General features: G+C 41.1%; 1 protein-coding gene across 6 annotated transcripts in view; it reads right to left on the reverse strand.

Annotated features, from left to right (window-relative positions):
* The window catches only part of CDC27 (cell division cycle 27), a 55,658-nt gene that overhangs the window by 29,486 nt on the left and 2,237 nt on the right, over nt 1-23,935 (reverse strand). For all 6 annotated transcript variants that reach the window (XM_044999644.1, XM_044999643.1, XM_044999642.1 and 3 more), the window contains exons 2-8: nt 16,981-17,056; nt 12,196-12,343; nt 8,872-8,997; nt 4,961-5,058; nt 3,715-3,869; nt 3,393-3,607; nt 2,426-2,540 (exon numbers count right to left, since the gene is read on the reverse strand). In XM_044999644.1, the coding sequence (XP_044855579.1) occupies nt 2,426-2,540; nt 3,393-3,607; nt 3,715-3,869; nt 4,961-5,058; nt 8,872-8,997; nt 12,196-12,343; nt 16,981-17,056 (933 nt within the window). The remainder of the gene's footprint in view (nt 1-2,425; nt 2,541-3,392; nt 3,608-3,714; nt 3,870-4,960; nt 5,059-8,871; nt 8,998-12,195; nt 12,344-16,980; nt 17,057-23,935) is intronic.

Here is a 23,935-nt window from a genome sequence, read left to right on the forward strand (position 1 = left end):
GAGAATCATTTTGGACACCTTGCCTCCCATTCATGATACCTATAACATCTCTATGGCCACTAAAGCAAATGCTTACAGGGAAAATGTTTAAAATAGAAACAATCGTTAGCACCATGCTATCAGGCAGCTCTCTGTGGACCATCACCAAGTATTCTGGGCTGGGCTGATTCATGAACCAAGGTGAGAACTGCCACTCTCATGCTTCCTTATGTGTGGTAATTTCAATTCACATACTTCCCGTTATACTTTTTTTTAAAAAGTCTATTTGAAAACAACCCCTAAAAATTAATACAATAAAAGACGATATACAAGTGAACACATGGTGGACTTGATTGAGCCTTTAGGCTCAGCCCTGCACATAAGACAATGCAAAGCTACAATCACCTCAGAGTCAGAATTGTTCCCATGCTCCTCTCTTGCTGTAGGTGATTGCAAGGTTCATTTTATGGCACATATTACTGCTCCCTTGTCCCTGGCCAGCACAAGTGAGAGAGCAGAACTATAGTTCTGTCCCGTTTGCAGGCTCTGGTTCTCAAAAGGGATGGGACTGGCTAGGTAGTATGAGGCACCCTACACCCAAGCTGTGTAAAGCTAAAGCAAGATGCTTGTCCTTACCACACAGCCCCGTAGTACAAGGAACACTGACATTTTTTAAAGGCTCAAAGTAAAAAATTTAAGATTTGTTTCACCCGCGTGGGACAAGCTTTTAGGATCTCAGCCCTCATTTGCACCAATAAATAATAGCTTTAACCTTAATATGAAATAGCCACTCAAGCTATAGTTTACACAAACTGCCCTCTGCAACTTGTCGACGTTTTACAATTTGGTTAATATATAAGGCCATGTTTAATTCGCTTTAAAAAAAATATAGTGGTGTTCCTGTTTTGTTTAATTAACAATCACAATTATATCTTATTTAGTAAAATTCTTTTTTGTAGCATTAACAATATTTTTGTATTATCACAAAAAAGGCCTCAACATTCACCAGTAATTTGTCCAAACCCATTGTAGAGTGTTCTAATGACGGTTCGCCTGCATTAGAAAGACAGGAACCCCGAACAAAAGGATCATCAATAGATCTGGGCAGGAAATGGTTTTCTGATTCTGCAAAAATTTTAATGATATCAAAAATTTTGCATCCTGATTTAGGATGGGAAATTCAAAATCTCAAAAATTTTCATGAGCTAAAAATCTGAAAAAAATTAGTTAGGGTCAAAGTGCCTCATTTTGATGTTTATCATTATTTATCTGGTATTATAATTACCTTAATTTTTTTGAGGGTGGCGGGGGGGGGTGTCATTTTGAATTGGAAGATCGGAATTTGTTTTTAAAGTTTTGAAACCTTTTCTATATAAACCCAAAGAACGCCTGCAGCTTGAATATTGCACAAAATTCTGCTTGCCCAATCTCAAAAAAAGATTAGATTAGAATTAGAAAAGGTACAGAGCAGGGAAAGAAACATTATTAGGGGTATGGAATGGCTTCCATGTGAGGAGAGATCAAAAAGACTGGGACTGTTCATCCTAGAAAAAAAGAGAGAACTAAGGGGGAATATAACAGAGGTCTATAAAGTGTGGAGAAAGTGAATAGGGAAATGTTATTTACCCCTTCACATAACACAAGAATCAGAGGGTCACCTGATGAAATTAATAGGCAGCAGGCTTAAAAACAAACATAAGGAAGTACTTCAAACAATGCAAGTCAACCTGTGGAACTCATGGTCATGGGATGTTGAAGGCCAACTTAACTGGGTCAAAAAAGAATTAGATAAGCTCATGGAGGACAGGGCCATCAATGGCTTTTAGCCAAGATGGTCAGGGACGCAATCCCATGCTCTGGATGTCCCTAAATCTCCGATTGCCAGAAGCTGGGACAGGAGAACAGAGAGCAGACCACCCAAATGTCCTGTTCTGGCCATTTTTATGTTAGCTGAAAAAGTTAATCAAAACCAACCCTTTTTTGTGAAGAGGTTTGATTTAGATAAATTGGCATTTCTGACAAAAACGTTTTGTTGGAAAATTCCTGATCAGTTGAAAGAAACAAATTGGTAAGTGAGAAAAAGAAAAAGTTCAGAACTTGATAAGAGTATTTGGTAATACACCAAACTGAAATATTGACAATGTAAAGTGAATTTAGTAAAAGCAAATTTGTTATTTAATATACCCATTTTTATATAGACATTTTTCATTCCCAATAAAGTCACTGAAAACATTTCCATGACTTAGAAGGACGTTATAAATGGTTGGCTGATGGAGAAAGTGTAATTTCAAATACAAAAAATCTGCAAGGGAAAAAAAAAATATCCACCTTATCAGAGCAACTGAGCTAATCTGCGATGCTTATATACTGCACTAGAGTTTAATTTTACATTCCCTTGTATTTAAGCTCAGACAGAATGGCAAACACATTCTTGAATGCAAGATACCTTCTTTGAAGGCGCTCCTGTAGATGGCACATCAATTACAGAAGATGAATTAGTGTAGTTTTGTAAATATGATCCATCTCCAGGGCTAGGGGTTTCTAGTGGCAAAATTCCAAAACTGAGAAAAGAATGAAATGGAGATGTCAGAATCAGGGCATCCTTGAAAAGCAGTATTATATTAAAAACATTTCAGAGGAAGCTTGATCTTGTTGTTCCATTTGCAGCTGTGCCTCTGACTTCCCATGTAAGGCCTTGTGCAAGTCTTTCTATGCCTCCATTACCATCTATAAATTAGGGATAAGATTACTTCTTTTTTACTACCCTTTCTCTGTCTTGTCTATTTAAATTGCAAGTTTTTGGGGGACAAGGAAGTTCTCTTACATTTACAGTAGCTAGCACAAGAGGGTTCCGATCTCAGCAGGGGCCAACAGGCTTTGCTGCAATACTAATTACTTTTTTTTAAAGGAAGAAAATGGCAGAGTCATGATCATGAGACAGAACATGTGAACTTATATGGGGGGGGGTACCGTCCTTCAAATCAAAAGGTATTACAAATCCCTAATGCAGCTTTTACTATTAACTGTTTGTTTCAAAGTTGAAAAAGAAATTCACAATCCTTTTATTAGTGACTCTTCTATCGCAGACGTTGTACCAAGCAACACAAAGAATCAAAATGCCACTCTTCTAAAGTCACAAACTGCTGGCGGCTTATTTAATTAGTTACTGAAGTTTGTTCTAAAAGTCTGATTTTGGGGGGGGAGAGGGGGGGTGAAAAACTACCACTACTAAAACATGAACGGCTACTTTTTGTAAGTGGTTTGGCTTTTGTCTCAGCAGCATTATTTACCAAGTACTGCTTGGTGCCATACAATAGAGAGAGAAATACATGGTTCTTGCCCAAAGACACAAGGAACAATGGCAATGCAAATGGTCACAAAGCAAGGTTTTAAATTCCCAGTCTTAGTCTTACCTTGGTGTCAATGGGCTCAGAGCAGCTGGTCCTCCCAGTAAACTCCGACCAGTTTTTGGTTTATTTTGAGCCTGTTTAGACAATATGGCAGTTCCTGATCCAAGAGGGATAGCATCTGGTGAAATTACAGCCGAGTCAATGTAAGACATAGAGGAATCTGTGTTCAAGGAGGAATACTTTGAATTGGAGGATTCCAAGTTGAGTCTGTTCAATTCCTGAAATGGAAGACATCTTTTATAACATTCACTTGCAAGTATTTCTTAAGTCGTTCATACAAACTAGGAGAACTGCTTCGAAGGTCAGAGGGTTGGGTGAAACTTACAATTGTGTCTTGTGGAGTTTCCATAAGGACAGTCTCAGGCTGTCTGTGGGATATGTTGTGATTAGACACCAATGTTGTGCAAGTGTTGGGCAGGCAGCTGCTGAAGTTCTGCAAAGACGTTAATTTAAATGTTTGGTCAGGGTCTGGCTTCTCACCTGTAAGAGTGAAGAAAGTTTTAACCAGTGTTATCCATGATCAAATATATTTGGCGCTTGGGTAAAAGCAAAATAGAAGGGACACTAGGTATCTTAAGAAAAGTGAGCAAGTTTTTGTGCGTTTGTTTTTAAAAGCACTACACTAGGGACTTTAAGTTATTTTGGATTTCAGACCTTACTCTACCTTCCCTATCCATTTCATTTAATCCCCTGGAGAATTAGATACATTAATGGAGGATAGGACCATCAATGGCTATTGGCCAAGATGGTCAGGGATGCAACCAAATGCTTTGGGCGTCCCTAAGTCTCTGACTGCCAAAAGTCAGGTCTGGACCACAGGGGATAGATCACTTGATAATTACCCTGTTCTGTTCAATGTGTCTGACTCATCTGGCAATAGCCACTGTCAGAAGACAGGATACTGGGCCAGACTGACCATTGGTCTGACCCAGTATGGTCAGTCTTATGTTCTTATCCTAGGCACAAAGTTCCTAGAAATCCACACAAGAACGTAGGAAGGCTTATTGACACATCAGTGTTCACTTATCTCAAAGAGAATTGGACAGAATCATCTACTAGCTGGTCTCTACAAAATTATCTTGGAAGATAAAATTCTGACTGAGTTGATCAGAAATCCACAACAAAAGTTGGAAATTAACCCAAAAACGTGTCTTGGAATAATCTGAATGAAAAAGAATGGTTAAAAAAAAGTGTATGCTTTTAGATGTGGGCAAGTTTCTTCTTTAAGTTCTGTGGAGCTCTTATTACAGAAAAGAGGCTATCAGAGGTAAACTGCAGCACAATTTTTCCTCTTCCAGGGAAGATATATTTGGTCCTCTCTCTCTCTCTCCTCCCTTCCCCCACCTCCCCACAGCAGCTCATTTTTAGAAGTCATAAAAGCCAGTCAGGAAATGAGGAGCAGCTCCAGAATTAAACAGAAATACAACATATTTAGATGTGGATTGCTCTTGTGGCACTATCAAAGACATTTTAAGAAGTTTTTCAGTCAATTATTTGCATGAGAAAATACCAATTCCAGAGGGCAATTTTTTGTAAAGCACATCTCTTCACATTGAGTTCTGCAGACCTACCTATTTCACATAGCGATTCAAAAGGGGACCAGAGGAAAGGATTTAAACTAAGGCTCTTTTGGTAACATTCGGATCCTTTGGCAAGCCGGTCTGTCTTGCTGTAAGAGAATGAAAACAAATAGTTGCAGGGAAGTTAAAACAGCATTTACGTTGCACATAACTTTCAAAAAGAAGTGAGGGGAGAAGGAAACAAGCAGCTCTTTAGAGCTCTGTTATATTCTCATTTTGCGGACTACAGAAACAGTCAGTTAATTTAAAAGCTAGTCAATATTTTTGCATCTGAAATATTTAGAGAAAGTTTTAAGTTTACTCATTTTAATTCGTAATGAACTCTCAAAAACCATCACAGGCTGTAAGAGTTGACGAAAGTACAGTTTGATCGCTTGTAGAAGACCGGCATCTTGCTGTAATGAGTGTTCTCCACTTCCTGGCAAACAGCAAATAAACAGACTGTTTATTAGCCTCTGAGCCATGTTAGGTTGCAAAATGATTATTTGTATTCGGCATACTGGTGTCCAGTTCAATGTAACTTTGTGCTGGATAATAATTCGGGGGGGAGGAGGAAGGAACATGGCTATTAAAAGTAACTTATTTTGAGGTCTTTCTTTTCTTAGTAACTACTGATGCTATGCTTGACTATTAAAACCATTAAATGGAATACGGTTTTTGGATTTTTTTGTTTTTGTTTTTTTTTGTTTCTCTTAGGGAAAGCAGCAGGCTGACAATCCAGGTTATATTAAGCTTCAAATAATGCAGACACCAAAAAGAGAAGAGGTTCAATACTAACGAAGCCTGAAATTAACATTTAAGTGTGCTCAATCACATTGCAGCAATGCTATTAACTGTAATTAAGCAAAGAAATAACAAGATGTTTGGTATGTAGGGCTATCAACATTCTATGGTAGCAGAGAGTCTTGCACCCCCTCCAACACAAAGAACATTCAAAATATGCCTAATGTATTTTACAAAGATTTTTTTGTTTTTAAACATCTATACCATGTGTGACATTGGACCCCATATTCTTCATAGAAATAGTGTTATGATATGAATATGCCATGACTAAGACATGTTTTATGCAAGAGGGGTCACGTGAGATATCATTGAAACAGTTATGATCTACTGAATGTGTTTATCTAATTTGTATGTATGTATCATTTTTGTATCTGAAGCTAGGAATATTGACCATGTATCTGGGTGATACCCACAACTATCCCTTCAGGTACAACAATGAAAAAAAGTCAGACAGGGATGATGGCCCATCAGCAGAGACAATGGACTGTGAAAGAGCTTAGTCCTCCTGTGGATGCTTCAAACAGCCTGCGAGTAATAGCTGCTACAACCCTGCAGACACATGTGACTGAGGGTATGGCTACACTTACAAATCTGCAGCGCTGGTAGTTGCAGCGCTGGTCGTCCAGCTGTGCAGGGCCAGCGCTGGTGTGTGGCCACACTCACAGCTACCAGCGCTGGTGTGTGGCAGCATTTGCAGCGCTGTTGGGAGTGATGCATTATGGGCAGCTATCCCAGCGTTCAAGTGGCAGCAACGTGCTTTTCAAAAGAGGGGGGTGGGGTGGGGCGTAGTGTGACAGGGAGCGGGCGAGAGAGAGAGAGTGTGGATTTTTGGAGCCAACACTGTGTGTTACCTTCCTGCCTTGAAAAATCAGAACATGTTCCCGATCCCTTACCCTTAACTCTTAACTGCAAACAGCCTGCAGCCAACGGACTCCCTCTCTCCCCTCTGCCCCGTTTCTGTCAAGCAAACACTCACTCCCTGCCTGCCTCATTATCTCATTTGATTGTTCACTGATTGATCACAGCAAACAGGAGCTGTGTTTGTAGATAAGCAGCTCCGGGATCAACGGATCAATGGAGCTACGGAGCTCGAGTTCACAACAAAACAAAGAGAGGCTGCATAACAAAACAAAGAGAGTAATTTATAAAAGCATTCTGGGATATCTGCTAATACCCTGGAGGCCAATCACAGCACTGGTGTGTGGCCACACTTGATGACCAGCGCTGCAGCATCAGCGCTGCAATCTTTATTCCCCATGCTGAGCCAGGTGTACGGCCAGCGCTGCAGCCAGGGAGTTGCAGCGCTGGATGTGCCCTGCAGGTGTGGACCCTTACTAATAGCAGTGCTGGAAAGCCTCCACCAGCGCTGCAACTCGCAAGTGTAGCCATACCCTGAGTCACCTGGCACTGGACCTCCACCTTGGAATGCCAGTGTTTTTCCACTGGAGACAAACTGTTCCCGCCATACACAAAAGCTATACAAGGCGGGGGAGTGACATCATTGTGGTTCTCCTCTGCCTCCCAATCCAAAGAGACACTGGGAAACACTGGAAAGAAGAACTGAACTGGGGGGAGAAGAGTTGAGCCCAGGCTGGAAGGATGTCTAGCCTGTGAGTAATAATACCTGAAGTTTCAAGCTGCAGGCCAGTGCAGCTGGCTTTCAAGAACCTTTGCAATCTGCCTGAAACAACATTTAGGGTGAGAAATTACTATTTGTAGCCAATTTCTTTAGTGAATCAAGCTTAGTTTCGTTTTTTGTTTTATTTGCTTAGTAAACTGCTTTGTTCTGTTTGCTCTCCCTTATAATCACTTAAAATCTGCCTTTTGTCATTAATGTGTTTTATTATTAAACCCAGTTTGTGCAATTTCTAAGAAGTTGTGCATATCTCTTCATTGAGGAAGAGGGCGAACTTTTATGAGCTTGCGCTGTGCAGACTTTTCTATAAGGTGGAAGACAATATACCTTTGGGTCTGCACTCCAAGGGAGGTGGGCACCTGAGTGCTGAGGCAAGTCCCTTTAGCTCTGGGAAGACTCAGTGTCTGTGTCTTTCTGCAGGTGGGTGTGGCCCTGCCTGAGTGTGTTCTGGAGGAGGCTTAAGAGCCTGGCTCAGCAAGACAGGTTAAAGGGGACCCACGCGGGATTATTGGTATCTCAGTACATCAAGTGGCATCTTGAAGGAGGGCAACCCGTCACACTATGTTTAGAATATTTTACCCTTCTTTAATGCCTTTCATCAGAGGCTCTCAAAACACTTTACAAATACTAACCCTCCCAATGCACCTGTGAGGTAGTTTTATGGTCCTCGGTGAAACAAGTATCCGGATAACATCTGCAATGGCTTTCTACTGTGTAAAGACTTGCTAAATACAAAGGTTGGGTTTTTTTGTTTTTACTATTTCATTTTAATAAATTTATTGGAATCCTCCTTTGTGTCTATGGATGACGCACACGACAGGAGAGAGAAGCACTATTGTATAATCAAATTTAATATGCGTAGTTCTCCTGAAAAAAATCATTAAAAGTTAATTGGATGAAATTTTTGGAAGAGAGCCTCCAGAGAAGACAGCAATTCAATACAGAAATACTTGTGGAGGGTGGGCAGTAGTGATATATTGATCAACAGGTGGCCACCTGAAAACTTCCTCCAAAGAAGGCTAATATTTCTCCAACCAATAGGCCACATATTTTGGGAAGAATTATTTATTTATGGTGCTCAATCTCAAAACAGGTTCCTGTATTGCCAATTTATTCACCACCTACAAAAAAATCCAAAACAAAATAAAATAAACCCACACACCTTCCAAGAAATGTTAATGTGTATTTTTATGCAATTGGCAAACCACATGAGGGAGGCATCAGCCTTCCTCTATAGATTAGCATCATTTGGGTCTTGATCCTGCAATCTGCACTCTGAGCGAACACTTACATTTGCAGTCACAAAGGGGCTCCACAGGTATCTGCCCATGTAGATCAGATTGCAGGATTGTTGGGGATACGTAACCTGAGAGCAGTTGTGACCTGGGGGCCTGTGCCAGAAATATTTTCATGGCTAAGAACTGCCTCAGCCAAATCAAAATCCATTATCCAATAACCATCATCATAAAAAAAGAAACCTTACCAGTATACATGTCCCAGTAATGAGAGGGTGAAGCATGCAGAGTCACCAAACTCCGTAACAACATCATCATGGCTTTTCTGTTTATTTAACACTCCACCAGATAAGATCTGCTCCCCTTCTGCCAGCCTTATTAAAAAAAACAAAAAGAGGCTTAAAGGGCTTATAAGGCTCACAACAACAACGGTGGTAGTCCAATATTCCTATACCTCAAACAAACACAAGATATGCTGTCAGTACTAATGAGTTCCAAATTGGGCCCTCTCCTCCCTGACAAGAAGTCTCAAAATGTAGAGTATTGCACCCTCTGCTTTATAGAGACACCAACAGTCTAAGTGCAGAACACTTACTCTCTGAAAGTCAGATACCTTTAAAGGGGTGTCAAGGAAAACAAGTGGATTTGGCTTGGTCTTCCAGCTACAGTGTACCATGTCTGGTCTCTGGCAGCTCCATTCTTGTAATTTAACATGGGGCTGTCCAACGGACTTGGAATTTTGATGCCTTGCTTACTTACAAGGACAAAACGGGCAGGTGGAATCAAATGCCTGGCACAGTGTACTGCACGTAGATGTAACAGTACAATCTACCATGGATTGGTTTGTGCAGTCCAAAAGCAGGGATTTTAACATCACCGCAACTCTAATATTTTATTGGAAGGAAGGGACAGTACCTTTTTTTTTTTTTGTGGCACGTCAGGGAGAGAGGGGGCTGGTCAGACTTGACAGTATCCCTTTGAGCTTGTCTGCACACCAATGATTGTACTGTTTTACCTAAACCAGTACAGTTTAAGTAATACAATCCCCCTAGTGTGAAGGCAGTTATGTTATTAAGATGCTTATTCCACTTCCTTTATGGGAATAAGCTATACCAGAATATAACTTTATACAGCTGTGATTGGCATGGGAGAAACAGAGCAAATCAGCTCACACTGGTCCCTTCCAAGAAGAGCGTTAAACTGATTTCTATTTCAACAGAATATTTGGCAATCAGATGTTCCACTTTACTACAGCAGGTATCATATCAAGAAATGTTAAAGTGGCACTATACTGAACAAAGTCAAAGTCTTAAATAAAAACAAAAAAGCAATTATCATTGATTTCCTCCCCATATTTACTTGCCCATTGCTGATGGGCAAGAGTTTTCCCCAGACCCCTCCACAAAACATCTTCCATGCAGCTTGGTTACCCAATGTGGGTGGGATCCCATGAGATGAGCTCCGTCCCATGAAAAAATATACAGTATGGTACAACCCAGGAAACAAACGTATCAAGTTCCGCCTACTGATTGCACTACAACAGAAGATAAGCATGTGCTTTATAGCCTGTTATTTAGCAGAAGTAGAGAATTCTCTATGCACCCATAAAAACAGCCATTAGGATTTGTTCTATCCAAGACTGCCTTGTTTCCTAGGACCCATTGCTGTAACTGTGTTCAGCTGAGATATTCTTGCTGTCCGTCCAGTCCCCTGGGTCAAGCTTGGGGAGGGCACAGAAGGCAGAAAATTTTTATGGAAGGCCCTCAATCTTGGAAGTCACTCTTTCCTATGGTCTGCAGGATCTAGTACAAGCTGCATCTGTTAAGTCTGGCTTTCTTTTGTGAATGGATGAAGGTCTAATTTTAAAAAGCCCTACTCCTTGGTCAATATTTTAAATCACATTACATGATAGGCCATAAAAAAACCCCAAAGTTAAAAACATGAAGTTTAAGCATAAGTCCAGTTTCCTATAGAGTCATACCTTCCAGAGGACAGCTCCCTTGGAAATCTATGTTAATATTCTACCCTTGTAATACTCTCTAGTTTTCTGTCACAGCCTCCAACAAGCTGTTTTTGAAAAACAACCCTTCCTGTTGCTGAACCCAGATTGCTATGCTACCCTTTAGCAGCACATGGCAGCTTTCTTCTAATTATTGTAGGGATTCTCTTTCCCCTTCACAGCTGACTTTAGTCTTAAGAGTATCAGAGGGGTAGCCGTGTTAGTCTGGATCTGTAAAAGCAGCAAAGAGTCTTGTGGCACCTTATAGACTAATAGACGTTTTGGAGCAGGAGCTTTCGTGGGTGGAAAGCCATGCATCCGACGAAGTGGGTATTCACCCACGAAAGCTCATGCTCCAAAACGTCTGTTAGTCTATAAGGTGCCACAAGACTCTTTGCTGCTTTTAGTCTTAAGAGGAATCCAATTAAAATGTGAAAAGAGACACTGCTCAAGAGTAGGCAGAAGATAACTAGGAGAATAGACAATAAGTGAGAATCTACTTGATTTTTAGCCACTCTGCTGAAACTACCATCCAGGATGCCAGTTGCAATGCTGATTTTGTGATGTGGCTAGGAAAGATCTTGATTGCAACAATAAAACTCATTCCACTGGAACAGCAAACAGATAAATATAGATCATCATTGATCCAGACCAGATCTGAATCAACAACTAGAAGCATACTTTGACAACCCCTCATTTTGAGGGAGGTCCCTCATTTCAGTCATAAAGTTCCCCGTGTTCCACACAAATTTGGTGTCCCCTTATTTTTATTGTTGAAAATTAATCAGAAATGCAAAGTCGTGAATCCGAGGTTATACAGTTGCTTACTCTAAAAGGAAGGAATCCCACAGCATTTTAAGTTCCCTGCATGAACGTTATTTCTTCTCTGCCACCCCCATGTTGGGTCTCTGTCATGTTGTGTCCCACAAATGGGCCTCAGTAGTTTGAGAGGTCTGCCTAGATGTGAATGGGAAAGGGGACTCGGAAAGCATTTACCTTCTCCCCAACAAAGTCTTTAGCCTTACCAGACTAGTCTCATCTTCTTATAAAAATTTAACTCTAAAATGGGCTACATTCATCTGTGCAGAGAGCCAGCTCAAGGCCTATACACCACTTATGTCCCACTTAACGTCTATTTTGAAGACTTAAGGGGTGCATAAGGCTTGGGTGAACTAAAGTTTCTATCTTCCATCTGCACCAACTTGGTGAACAGTAACAGATTTACTGTTTTAAGGGTTTTAGGGGTTTTTTTTAAGTTCTAGATTCACTTTAGCAGCAGTTTAAGAAACGAGCTACAACAAACTAAGGTGGACGCACTGAAGAGCACAGTCCCAAACTGGTTTCAGAAGTGACTTTCTATACAATTTCACAACTCCTTTGTAAAGCACTCAATACCTTTTAGCAGTTTCTGCAATATGGGCTATTGTTCTTTAGGTCCAAATTTGAAAGCAAAATTAATTCCACTTGTGATAATCCTGAGAGATGAAAGACCAGTGAATTACCAGTTTATGCAACACAATTTCCTAAAAAAACCTACCAAAATACTGCAATACAATATAAATTGATGACTTACTTGCTGAGGTCGACACAACACTTTGCCAGCAGATATTTACATTGTGGGGTGGTACAGCTATGTCCCTTTAGGAGCCTGTATGCTTTATATGCCTTTCCTGAGCGGTAGTAACATGTTGCCAGCAAAAACAGTGCTTCCTCTGAGTGTACTAAACAAACAAACAAACCAAAAAAGCTGTTATCTTTTGATCATTTAATATTTTTGTACAAGTGGTTGAGCTCCATAGGACTGCTGGCAACAGGATGCACAAATAATGTGATTCCTGCTGTGAGGGGAAAAAACAGGACAGATTAAAGTAATCAAGTGTATTTCCTTTACTAGTCACAGCATAAGAGATTTCAGCATCTCAAGATCTTGTAGCAATCATGGCTGCCCCATCTACTGCAGTTGAACACCAACCATTTTGGCCCCCACATCTAACAAATGATTCACTATCTTTCTTAACAAATGTACTTGCAGAAATAAAGTGAAACAGTCATTTCTAATGGAAGAGAATTATTGCGACAGCTTCTTGAACATAGCAAGTCAAGGATCAGGAAGGTAACTTCATCACAAAAGTACTTACTAATAATATTTTGCCATCCATATCTAGATGCATCTTAAAACAAGGTGCACAATTTTTCCTATTATGGGGTGGGGAAAAGACTAGGTAGCTGGGTGGATTTCAATGGGACTTGGGTGCTTTTGAAAAATTTGACTTGGTGGTACTATTCTTTGGGTAAGGATTACACATCCACCCTTCAGTAAGTCAGACTGAACTCACAACAGCCACTTTTAAACTCATTTTAGTATACCGTAGTTTCGGTGGTTGTGTGGAAAGGGTCTTAATTAAATTATATTTTCATTTCTGTCACAAAGTATTTACACTTTGCAAAAATTGGGGCTACAAAGAGAGGATCCAAAGAGACATGTATTTGTAATATGGAAGGGGACTAGGACTGACCGTTTTTAGAAGGATCATTTAGAACAGAGAGAACTTCAAGGATGTCAAGACTTCAGTTGCTATCAACTCAAAAAATGTTGACCTTAAAAGAAAATCTTTAGCAAGAAGGCATCTTTCCCTCCCCCAAGTTGGCTGCTGCTGCTGCCTCATTGTAAACCACTTGAGCTAAGGACAGACTGATCAAAATAATCTGGAAACGATGCATCTTAGGAAGATCCAAAAAAGTTACCATGAAGTATTGAAAGCAGCAACAGCCAGACTGCCATTTATTTGATGTGCATATGCAACTTCGTTCTTAATATTAAAGAAAATTTAGGCAACAGATTAAAACAAAGATTTATTCATTATTTTGTTTAAGAGAAAATAGGTATGAAATGGTAGGAAGCGAGGAAGGAGAAGGGCTTATAGGAGGTCATGGAGGAGAAAGAAGCATGAAAGGGAGTGGAGCAGGAAATCTGAGTTGTCCTTAGACAAATGGACCAAGTTAAATAAGGAGATTGATCGTGCAGCTGAGTGCTATCTGCACGGCATCAGAGAGTCACACCAGGTTTGACTGCATTATACTGAAGGAACAGAAATCCAGATGAGTGTGTCTCTGTTGCATTATGTTCTGCTGTGAGCTACACTCAGCTTCTGAGTATCATTACAAAAGTTTTTTTTCTCCTGCTGATAATAGACCACCTTAATCGATTAGTCTCATTAGAGTTGGTATGGCAACTCCAATTTTTTTATGTTCTCTGTGTATATCTATCTATCTTCCTACTGTATTTTCTACTGCACGCATCTGATGAAGTGTGCTTTAGCCCACAAAAGCTTATGCTCAAATAAATTGGTTAGTCTCTAAGGTGCCACAAGTACTCCTCGTTCTTTTTACTCAGTTTCTAAATATCTTTCTTCTGCCTAGAATCAACTCTTACACCCATCATGTCTGCTCAGCACATCAGAATAGGAGGAGTAGAAAGAACATTCTTCAGGACCACAGGGTCGCCCAGAGGATTCAGGGAGCCTGGGGTCTTTGGCGGCAGGGGGCCCCTGCCACCGAATTGCCCCAGAAGACCTGGCACTTCAGCGGCGGGTTCCGGGGCGGAAGGACCCCCCGCCGTGGGTCTTCGGGGCACTTCAGCGGTGGGAGGTCCTTCCGCTCCGGGACCCGCCGCCGAAGATCCAGAGTGGAAGAAGCTCCAGGGGTCGGGGCCCCGCGAGAGTTTTCCGGGGCCCCCAGAGCGAGTGAAGGACCCCGCTCCAGGGGCCCTGAAAAAACACTCGTGGGGGCCCCTGTGGGGCCCGGGGCAAATTGCCCCACTTGCCCCCCCTTCTGGGCAGCCCTGCAGGACCATGAAGGGAGGTAGCAAAAATTAAATTTCACATTTAAGCTGAGCAAGTAGTTTACAAAACTAGAACAGACAAGTCTGGTATGCCCCTTGCCCTACATATTTTAGGTGCTAATATTTTTTTCCGCCCAAGTTTTAGGAAGTAGAATTTTAGGCACAGGTCTTTCAGGTTACAAAGCAAGAACATCATTCCCATTCCTGCTTTCCAGCCAATTCAATACATTCACCATTTCAAACCCTTAGGAAGTTTCACTGCTCAATTTCACAGGTTTAAACAGTTACTGATCAGGTTATTGCCTATAACAAAGCTTCTCATACTCCATTTTACAAGTCTCAGTTTCATACCCCATGGATCTTTGCTTTTTAATTTAAATTGGTTCTATTCAGAACAAAGGTTAAAGAATTATAGCCTAAGTCAGGCACATTTGTGAAGTGATACCACAAGTCCTCTTGATTCTCAGGTACTCTTATCCTCTCTCTTCCACCACTGCAGAGTACTATAATTTATGTGGGGAAACTGAGGCCCCGAGAAATTAAGGTCCCATATTTCCATTAATTTTATGTATCCAATGTGAGCGGTTTAGGACCCAATTTTTCCAGAGTACTTTGCATTATACAGCACTTTATATGTTCAAAGCACAACTCCTACTGCCTTCCGTTGCAGCTGGGAGTGCTCAGCACTCCTGCAAATCAGACCCCAGAATATCAAGATGGGCACCCAGAAAATAAGGAATGCAAAATTAATGATCATCTATAAAAAGTTTGATTTAAGTGACTTGCTCAGCATCTCACAGGAACTCTGTGGAAGAAGCAGGGATAGAATCCAGTTCTCCAGGGCAGCGTTCAACTACCTTAACTATGAGGCCATTCTTTATCTTCCTGCAATCCCCTACCTCACTCACTACAGACCTTCCAAATTCTGCAGCAAATGAAGCAGTGGTCCGACAAACAACAGCCTCCTTCACAACACAACGCTGATTCATTCCAGGACAGATACATCCTATGCACTGAATGAGGCAGGGGTAATGTGGAAAAAAATAGTGTGAATTCATGTAACTAAAGACTGCTTCATAATATATACAGACAAGGGGGCTAAATTAAGTTATACAGGCAACCTTAACTCTGGGATTTCCTGCCTTTTCAGTTCTTGACTTTGCAACCTTAATGTTCTTTTAACATTGTATTTGTGTGTAATATATGTAGCTGTATACTGAATAAACTATATGAGGAGATGAATAATGGGTGGATAGATGAGAGAGAGAAGATACAGTCTGTAGATAAAGTTTTCAAAAGCACCTAACAGGATTTGGGCTCCTAACTCACTTGACTTTTCAACTATATATGTGAACTGTGCATTTAAAGTAATCATATATGCACAGTTCTCAGCAAAGGAAAGGAACTCTTAAGTAGAAGCCAGAAAGAAATGAGGCCCAAAGTCGTCCCATTTTTTACAGAACTCGAAAAGTTTTAGTGCAAACTGGCTTGCTATCTTGGCAAACTAATTATCCTTGAAATCCTTTCAGCAACTTTTTTAAAGTTTTGTGTATAAATCAAAACAATTTAAAAATTATTAACTAATAAAATAATCACACACACTGGTCAGCCAAATTCAATTATTTAATAGTTTGTTATGTAACAAGATATAGGCCAGCACATGTGTTTGTAGCAAAGTATCGTGCTGCTATGCTGCAGACCAAGACTCAAAAGGAATTTTTGGACAGCAGCTCCTTGATCCAGAGAAGTTTAAATACATGGCAAAGGCGTTATGTTTGAGCTCAGAGAAAGGGCATAAGCCAGAACACCATTGTTTTTTTGCTGACCACTTTGTGTAGCAACATTGATTATGAAAGCCTCTATGTCCAGCAAGAGGTGAGGAGCTGCAATTGGAAACTGAATCTGGGCTAGACAAAAATAGCATCGTGATCCAAGAATAAAAATAAGGTATGTAAATACAAAGAGTTTCAGCCAGAAGCAAGCTTGGCAAATAAAGGTCCTGAAGGTACTCCACTTCTTTAAAAAAGAGTAAGGTTTCAAGCTGGTGTCACTATAGAAGTATTTGTCAAATAAGCCATTCTGAAGGGGCACCATCTACCTGAAATATATTCAGTTCAATTAAAAGTAGTTTCATGTACTGTATCTACCCCGCCAGAGATTTTTTTAAAGTCACATTTTAAAAAAAGTTTCTCCCATTGCTATATGAAAGACCCACACAAACACGGTAAACTAATATACTACAGGGGAGAACAGTGAAACCCAGAGTAGTCCAGGGTGTATAGCAAATTGAAATGATTAAAAAAATGGTTTTTCCCTCTACTCTTATAGTAAGTTTAGGTAATACCTGATATTGTTACAAGTAACATTTGATTTTTATCTTGGCTGCGTCTCTTCAATTGCAGGGAAGTTTTTAGAATAGAAAGAAATAAATCTTTATTATCCAAGTGAAAAAGAACAGAAGCCCTAAACATCCTAAGCAAACTTAAACCATTAATTCAATATTAGCGAGGCACGTACCTTCTGCATATAGTCTTTCTGCCAGAAATACTGCATCTCGATAAGCATAATGATTAAGTGCTTGCCATATAGCAGCCTGCAGAAGAGAAAAATACATTTTCTGATGTGTGTAAATGGATACATATGATTAAAATTCACAGGGAAAACCTTTTTTTTTAAATCCATATTAAACGCAGGAAATACCAAGGACCAACATCCATTGCCAAAGGCCCAGCAAAATTAAATTGCCTAGTAAATGTTCAATATTGAAAGGCTACACAAGATTAAAAACCTTAAGAATAATTTTTAAATGACTGCCTGAGAGAGAGAGAGATGCATATAAGGAATGGGTCCATAGTACAGACTTCACTATATTTTAAAGGCATGTAAAGAGGCCTAATGTTCTAACTTGGCATAAGTATTTCTCTAATATTACGGACACAACTGTCATGTCCTCCCACCCCCCTACCCCCAGTGTCTGTTGCTGTAATGTACACCTGTTTATGAACCAGATCCAGCTCTCACTAAAGTGGAGTCTTTTCCACGGATGAGTGGAAGTGGGACTGATCTATATATGATTGAGTATTGCTGTAAGAAGTTACTACCAAAAATTATATATCTAAAGCAAAGGATAAGAACATACTCAGGAGCCTATAGTGACACTGAGCAATCTACATTTGTTCTTCTGTTTGCAACTCTTATATTAAATTAATAAATACCGAGCAAAGAAAGTTAATCTGTACCTACCACATATTAATCAAGTTATAAACAAACCAGTGCAATTCTGTGGGTTTTTACCAACAGCTGATTACCACAAACTACACTGAGACCGCTTAGAGATCATGCCAATGGCAACATCAAACACTGTATGATTGCTAACTATCAACTGCACATGATAGCAGAATGGCATTTTCTGTGAGGGTACAGCTGCACACATTCCACAGTGAGCCAAGATGAACATGATCCATTGTTAGGTGGTGTGTGAAAAACAATGTCTTACTTCCATTGATTGGAGCTCTGAGATTCTATATAGGAATGCACAAACTGCAGTGAGATGTCTAGGGAATTGCATATATCACAAAGATTGCACTTACACATTTGAACACAGACTGAGTAGTTTGTTCATCTATTGCTGAACAGTCACACAGTTATCATCCCTAGAACTTATCATTACCATTAGTCCTTTGGGTTTTTGTTGTTTTTTTTTAAGTTAGTAATATCGGAGATCAGAATACCTGAAGTGATTAGTACTTTTCCTGTTTAAAAATGAAATATCAGTTTACTTTTATTTAACCTGGTGATAAACATTAGTGGAATTTTAGAACACTTAGTGGAGGAAAATCTGTGCCATTTTCTTAAAGATTTGTGTTTTGAGCCACTCAGTGTCTGTGCTGCATGCCTCCCCTAACCTGGTTGAGAGAGACTGAGGAGTAATAGGTAGAAGCCAGAACAGCCTGGAAATAAGTTCTAAACATTTTTTGTTTTACCCAACTTAAAACTGATTTCCCTTCTAATTTCGGAGTGTCATATGTGCATGCAAAGGGCAGTCTAGATGTGACATTAATAGTGTTACTCAGGTTGCTGCCACTACTTAAATGATGTATTTACTGTGGCAGAGATGGAAAGTTCTTCTGGTGTCCTCTCAACAGGTAGGCCAGGACTACAGTTCAGAGCTTTGTTGGCATAACTATGTCAGTCAGGGCTGACATTGCTGACACTGGATGGGGAGGGCCAGGGCTAAGGTGGCACAAAACATTTTCTGTCTCAGGTGCTTCGCTGGCTGGTTCTTGCTCATAAGCTCAGGGTCTAACTGATTATCATATGTGGGGTCAGGAAGTAATTTTCTCCCCAAGGTCACTGCCAATCTGACCTGGATTTTTTTTTTTTGCCTTCCTCTGTAATGTATGGGAGCAGGTCTAGATAATCCTAGCAAGTGACATTTATTACATACTCATTTCCCTGCCATCGCAGGGGCCTCAGGCACTAGTGCACCTTCTTTGCCTGCAGCACATAAATGGAGTCGCCTCTGGACTGTAATACTTTGGTCTGATTTCAGTTGCTGGGTTTAGTGTGCGGGTATTGGTGACCTGTGCTATATAAATGGCCAGCCTAGATGATCGGGTTGTCCCATCTGCCTTTAAACTCTACAACTCTAATAGGCACTACTGTGGTGTCATGTTATTAACCATAGGGAATCTATATACAGCCTACACAGTAGAGTTTTGAATAACTATGTAGATTATTATACAGGAAATTTCTATACAAGATCACTAACCATTCACCTGTAGACACCTCCAATACATTTAAAACTCAACCATTTTTAAATACCTGTGAAAGCCATTTTTGACTGAGTCTCTTGGTTTGATTGATATACTGCAAGTACAGTATTTTTCAGTTTAAAAGCCCAGTTCACAACAGTATTGTTGTGTATCCAAGAGAAGCTTAGTCACAAAGTTTGCCTGAAGCGATCGTCTTCGGTTTTATCCTGAACCAGTTCAAATTTTGTTTTGCACCTTTCAGGAGGCACAGCACAGAAGGCACAACCCAGAGACCTTCAAGTCACCTCCGCACCTTTCAGACTGTGCACAGGGCAGACATGGCCCCTTGCATCAATTAGAGCCGCACCAGAGTTCCATTTTCCTCCTGTTACCTGCTGTGCCTCCTCCTTTATTCAATCAAATGTCTATATCTGAATGACAACAGGTCATATCTATTTAGACCTTGGGTTTGTAAAACAGCATGCATATCATTGATGCTAAATAAGTGATTATTGAAGAGTTTTGAGTCAGTATACTTCTGGCAACCTGCTCTTGTTTGAGAATTATAACCTTGCCCGAGTCTGGCATAGGCCGTAAGCGAGTGACTTTTGGTTGTGTTACAGTTCTGTCACATCTACATTATAAAATGGATACCACAAACCGGTTCAGCCAACCACCACTGCTGGTTAGAGGCCCAGGATTGGAACAGCAGGCCTGCAGAGTGTGTTAGTATAGCTCATACTCTACAATGACAGTCATTCTGTAATCAAAAAGAAGCAAGTTTTATGGCCTGAATCCATTAATGGGGGACAGTCAGATTGGTGACTCACATGTTGCTCTACAGATTAGTGTAAGAGAGAAAAAGAACCACCATGCTACAACACAGTAGGTTTTACAAAACAAATTTAACTGGTCTTTGGCTTCAGACTGCCAACAAGAGTGAGCAATAATTGTGGTGATAGTTCACCTTGCAGAAACAAAGCAAGGAAACTGTAACACGGTCATTGAACATATTAAAGCAGTTGTTACCAAGACTAATGCAACAATTCAGCATGCCAAACTGAGGCAGTGCCTTCACAGAACCATTTTGGTGCTTCCCCCTGCAGCACGCTGACAATTGCAGTTGTATCAGTGCATTCTAGGAGATACAAAGCACCAATTCACAGGGCACAGAACTGTTGCTGCAAGCAAGTATTTACCCAATAAAAACTACTCCATTTGCTTTAGAACTGGCTGACCTAGTGCAGCTGAACTGTTTGTGGTTTCTCATCTACAATGGGGACAGGCCTTTTTAGGTGGCACCTGTTCATCCAGACCAGAGGTAGAGATCTCACCACTGTGGTTGCAACCAACATTTAAATGATTCAGACAGCTGAACTGCATGGACACAGGGCATGATACAGGGGTTGCAGGTTCAAAGTGTTGCAACCAATAGTTTATTGTAACACTTTCCCATAGAGTAGACCAGGGGTTCTCAAACTTCATTGCACCGTGACTCCTTTCTGACAACAAAAATTACTGCATGACCCACGAGGTGGGACTGAAGCCTGAGCCCGCCCAAGCCCTGCCGCCCTGGGTGGGAGGGCCAAGGCCAAAGCCCAAGCCCCACTGCCTCAGGCAGTGGGTCCAAAGCCGAAGGCCAAGTGCTTCAGCCCCAAGCCAGGGGGCGGGGGAGGTGTCTGAAAATCTGAGCCCCACCACCCACACCTGAAGCCCTCAGGCTCTGGCCCTGGCCGGTAGTGCTCTGGCTTCAGCCCCAGGCCCCAGCAAGTCTAATGTCAACCCGGCGACACCATTAAAATGGGGTTGTGACACACTTTGGGGTCCCGACCCAGTTTGAGAACTGCTGGAGTAGACAGAGCCCAAGGGCTTGTTCACGTTCTTCTCTCTTCTTACCCACAAACTGTTGTTATAAATCTCAGAGAAGAACTCCAAAACTATCAAAACAGCTGCTGTGCAATGAGAAAGCTTCTTCAAGGAGGAGACAAATGCTTTTTCATCCAGGGGAAAGTATTTGAAGCCTTCGCATGCCAAGCCCACCTTTCCACCCAGAAAAGCTTATTCAGCATCTGGATGTTGCACAACAGCTAAACCAAATATCTAGGCGAAGGGGCCAGGGGGCTCAGCATGGTGCGCGCTACCCGCATCTGCAGGCACTGCCCCCACAGCTCCCATTGGCTGCGGTTCCTGGTCACTGGGAGCTGCGGAGCCGGCACTGGGGGCATCGTGCAGAGCTTCTCTGATCACCCCTGCTCCTAGGGGCTGCAGGGTCATGACAGTTGCTTCCAAGAGCCAACTGGACTTTTAATGACCTGGCAACCCTAGATTCCCCCTGCAGCGAGGCAAGCCGGCGCTTGTGGCTGCAACCCTGCAGAGGGATGCTGAGGATTGGGGCTTCCAGCTCATGGTATGGAGACTTGCTGCGGGTCAGATGAAATGAAGAAGCAGGCCAGATCCGGCCTGCGGGACGTAGGTTCCCCACCCATCTTAAAGGCTATGTCAAAAGCACTGTACTCTTGTCAACAAGAAGGGCCTGTCCACATTGCTGATTCCATGACCAGTGTAGACAAGGATTTTTTCCTTTTAAGAAAGACCATTATAGACTACCCCCAGCCTGAAAATCAGTCTAAAATTAAAGGAAAACCATGGTTTCATTGCATGGTTCTTGGAGGTAGGGAAGCAGCCCTACTGGCCAGGGAACCTTTGCCAACGATAACTGTACATGGCTGTTTCTATCATGTTATCAGCCACAATATTACTCCTGGGGGAATTCTGCACCAAAATATTAAAAATTCTGTGCATAATATTTTAAAATTCTGCATTTTTTGTCAAAATAAAGCAATATAATCCAACTAGTTTCAATTATTTTGGTAATTTATTTAAACTACAATTCAATGGACGGAGAATGGGAGTGGGGAACACTGGAGGAAATCACCAACCCCCCCCCGTCTAATAGTAATGTAGCTAGTATTCTAAGTACTAGTCAACAAATATATGCAGCCATATGCTCAGTGTTACATCATAGGCAACTGAAGAGCAAGTGAGGGCTGGGGACTCAAACCACAATTTATACTGGCTACTGACCATCTCCAATAAGGTCAGTAGAAAACAGTTCATGGAGCACATTTTGATAGGAAATTTTTTCAGTCCAAAAATTTAGACCAGTTCTAATCACTAAAGCACCATATGCATTTATAAGGCCATACTGTCCTTTAAACCACTCTTGGAATATAAAGGAGCCTTACAATTTTTACACCTGTTTTATACTCGTGGGGAAATTCACTATGAACAGTGGGAACAATTCACTAAGCAGGCAGGCTGCTACACTCTCCTCTGCCTGAGGGAACACTGTCTGCCCCATGCCTATTGCTTCAGAAATACCCTGATGATTTATGTCTCTACCGGCTGTTCTGGGTACCCAAACCAACCTGTCTGCACTGCCAGGTAGTGGGCGCATGACCGCTCTTGCAGCTTCCCTTTGCTTCCCCGTCAGAAGTCATTTTTCTGCGGGTAAGCAAAGAAATCTGCAGGGGCCATGAATTCTGTGCAAGCGCATTGACACAGAATTCCCCCAGGAGTACAATATGAACAGGGCCTTGGAAAGTGTCCATCATTAGATCTGGTCATGGCAGTCAATACCAGCTATTCAATATGATGAAAACACAAGGAATTGAAGCATCCAAGAAAACTGTTAAAAGCTGCGTTGCTGAAACTAAAGGTTTTTAGAGATGAAAATTAAAATGCACCTGTGTTATACGATAACACATGGAATACATAGCTTAATTTAGAATTGAAATTTGGACGTTTTAACTGACTTCATTTGGAGGTATAAAATGGTATGTCGTCTATTTAGGACAAGAGTCTGCCACCTTTACTCACTGCGAGTAGGATGTCAAGATCAGGCCCTCAAACTGGAAGCTCTTCAAGGCAGGCATTTGTCATCTTACATGTTTTTAAAATGCTACATATGCAAATGAAACCACTACAAAGCTCTCTCAGGATTGTAAAAGTAACAGTTTTCCAAATTAAAAAAAAAAAATCATTTGCTTTTGCAAGGTAGGGAGGGGATAGATGATTAGGGGGAGTGAAAGATCTCTTGAATGACCATCAACATGTGCTGTACAAAGGTACATGAAAAAAAAATCTGTTTTTACACATACACTAGTTGCTTGTAATGTTGATGAGTCAGAAATGATGCCTACTCTTACAGAACATATGCAAGAAGAATGGGATAACTGGGGAAAGAAAAAGTACCAGGAGTCCAGCCAAGCAACGAACACATAATCCAACAGCGTCATGTAATCTGTACTGCAAAAAAGAATTTGAATGCCATAGGCTTATTACATTAGTGTCAGAATGCACCATAATCCTGTGGTTTTACTGCATTTATTACAACTGTCAGAATCACTGCACCATTGCTGTTTACTTTTAAGAACTGTGACTACAGATGACCAAAGTAGACTTCTATGAGATCACCAATGGAGGACAGAGTAACTAGGAGCCTAAACAAAGGCTGCATTGAAAATGGCACAATTAGGATCTGCAATTCACACCAGTGCAACTCAGCTGGTGGTAGCAATGGTGGAGTCTGTAACTTAATCAGAATTCATGTTTTTCCAACCTTGTCATCCAACACTTAAACTGTGCCTATAATACAATCTCCGTCATTGCTGCCACCAGTAGGGCTGAGATAGTGGCAAATCATGAGTCCTACATGT

This window comes from Mauremys mutica, chromosome 25 (genome assembly GCF_020497125.1).
Source record: "Mauremys mutica isolate MM-2020 ecotype Southern chromosome 25, ASM2049712v1, whole genome shotgun sequence".
NCBI lineage: Eukaryota > Metazoa > Chordata > Testudines > Geoemydidae > Mauremys > Mauremys mutica.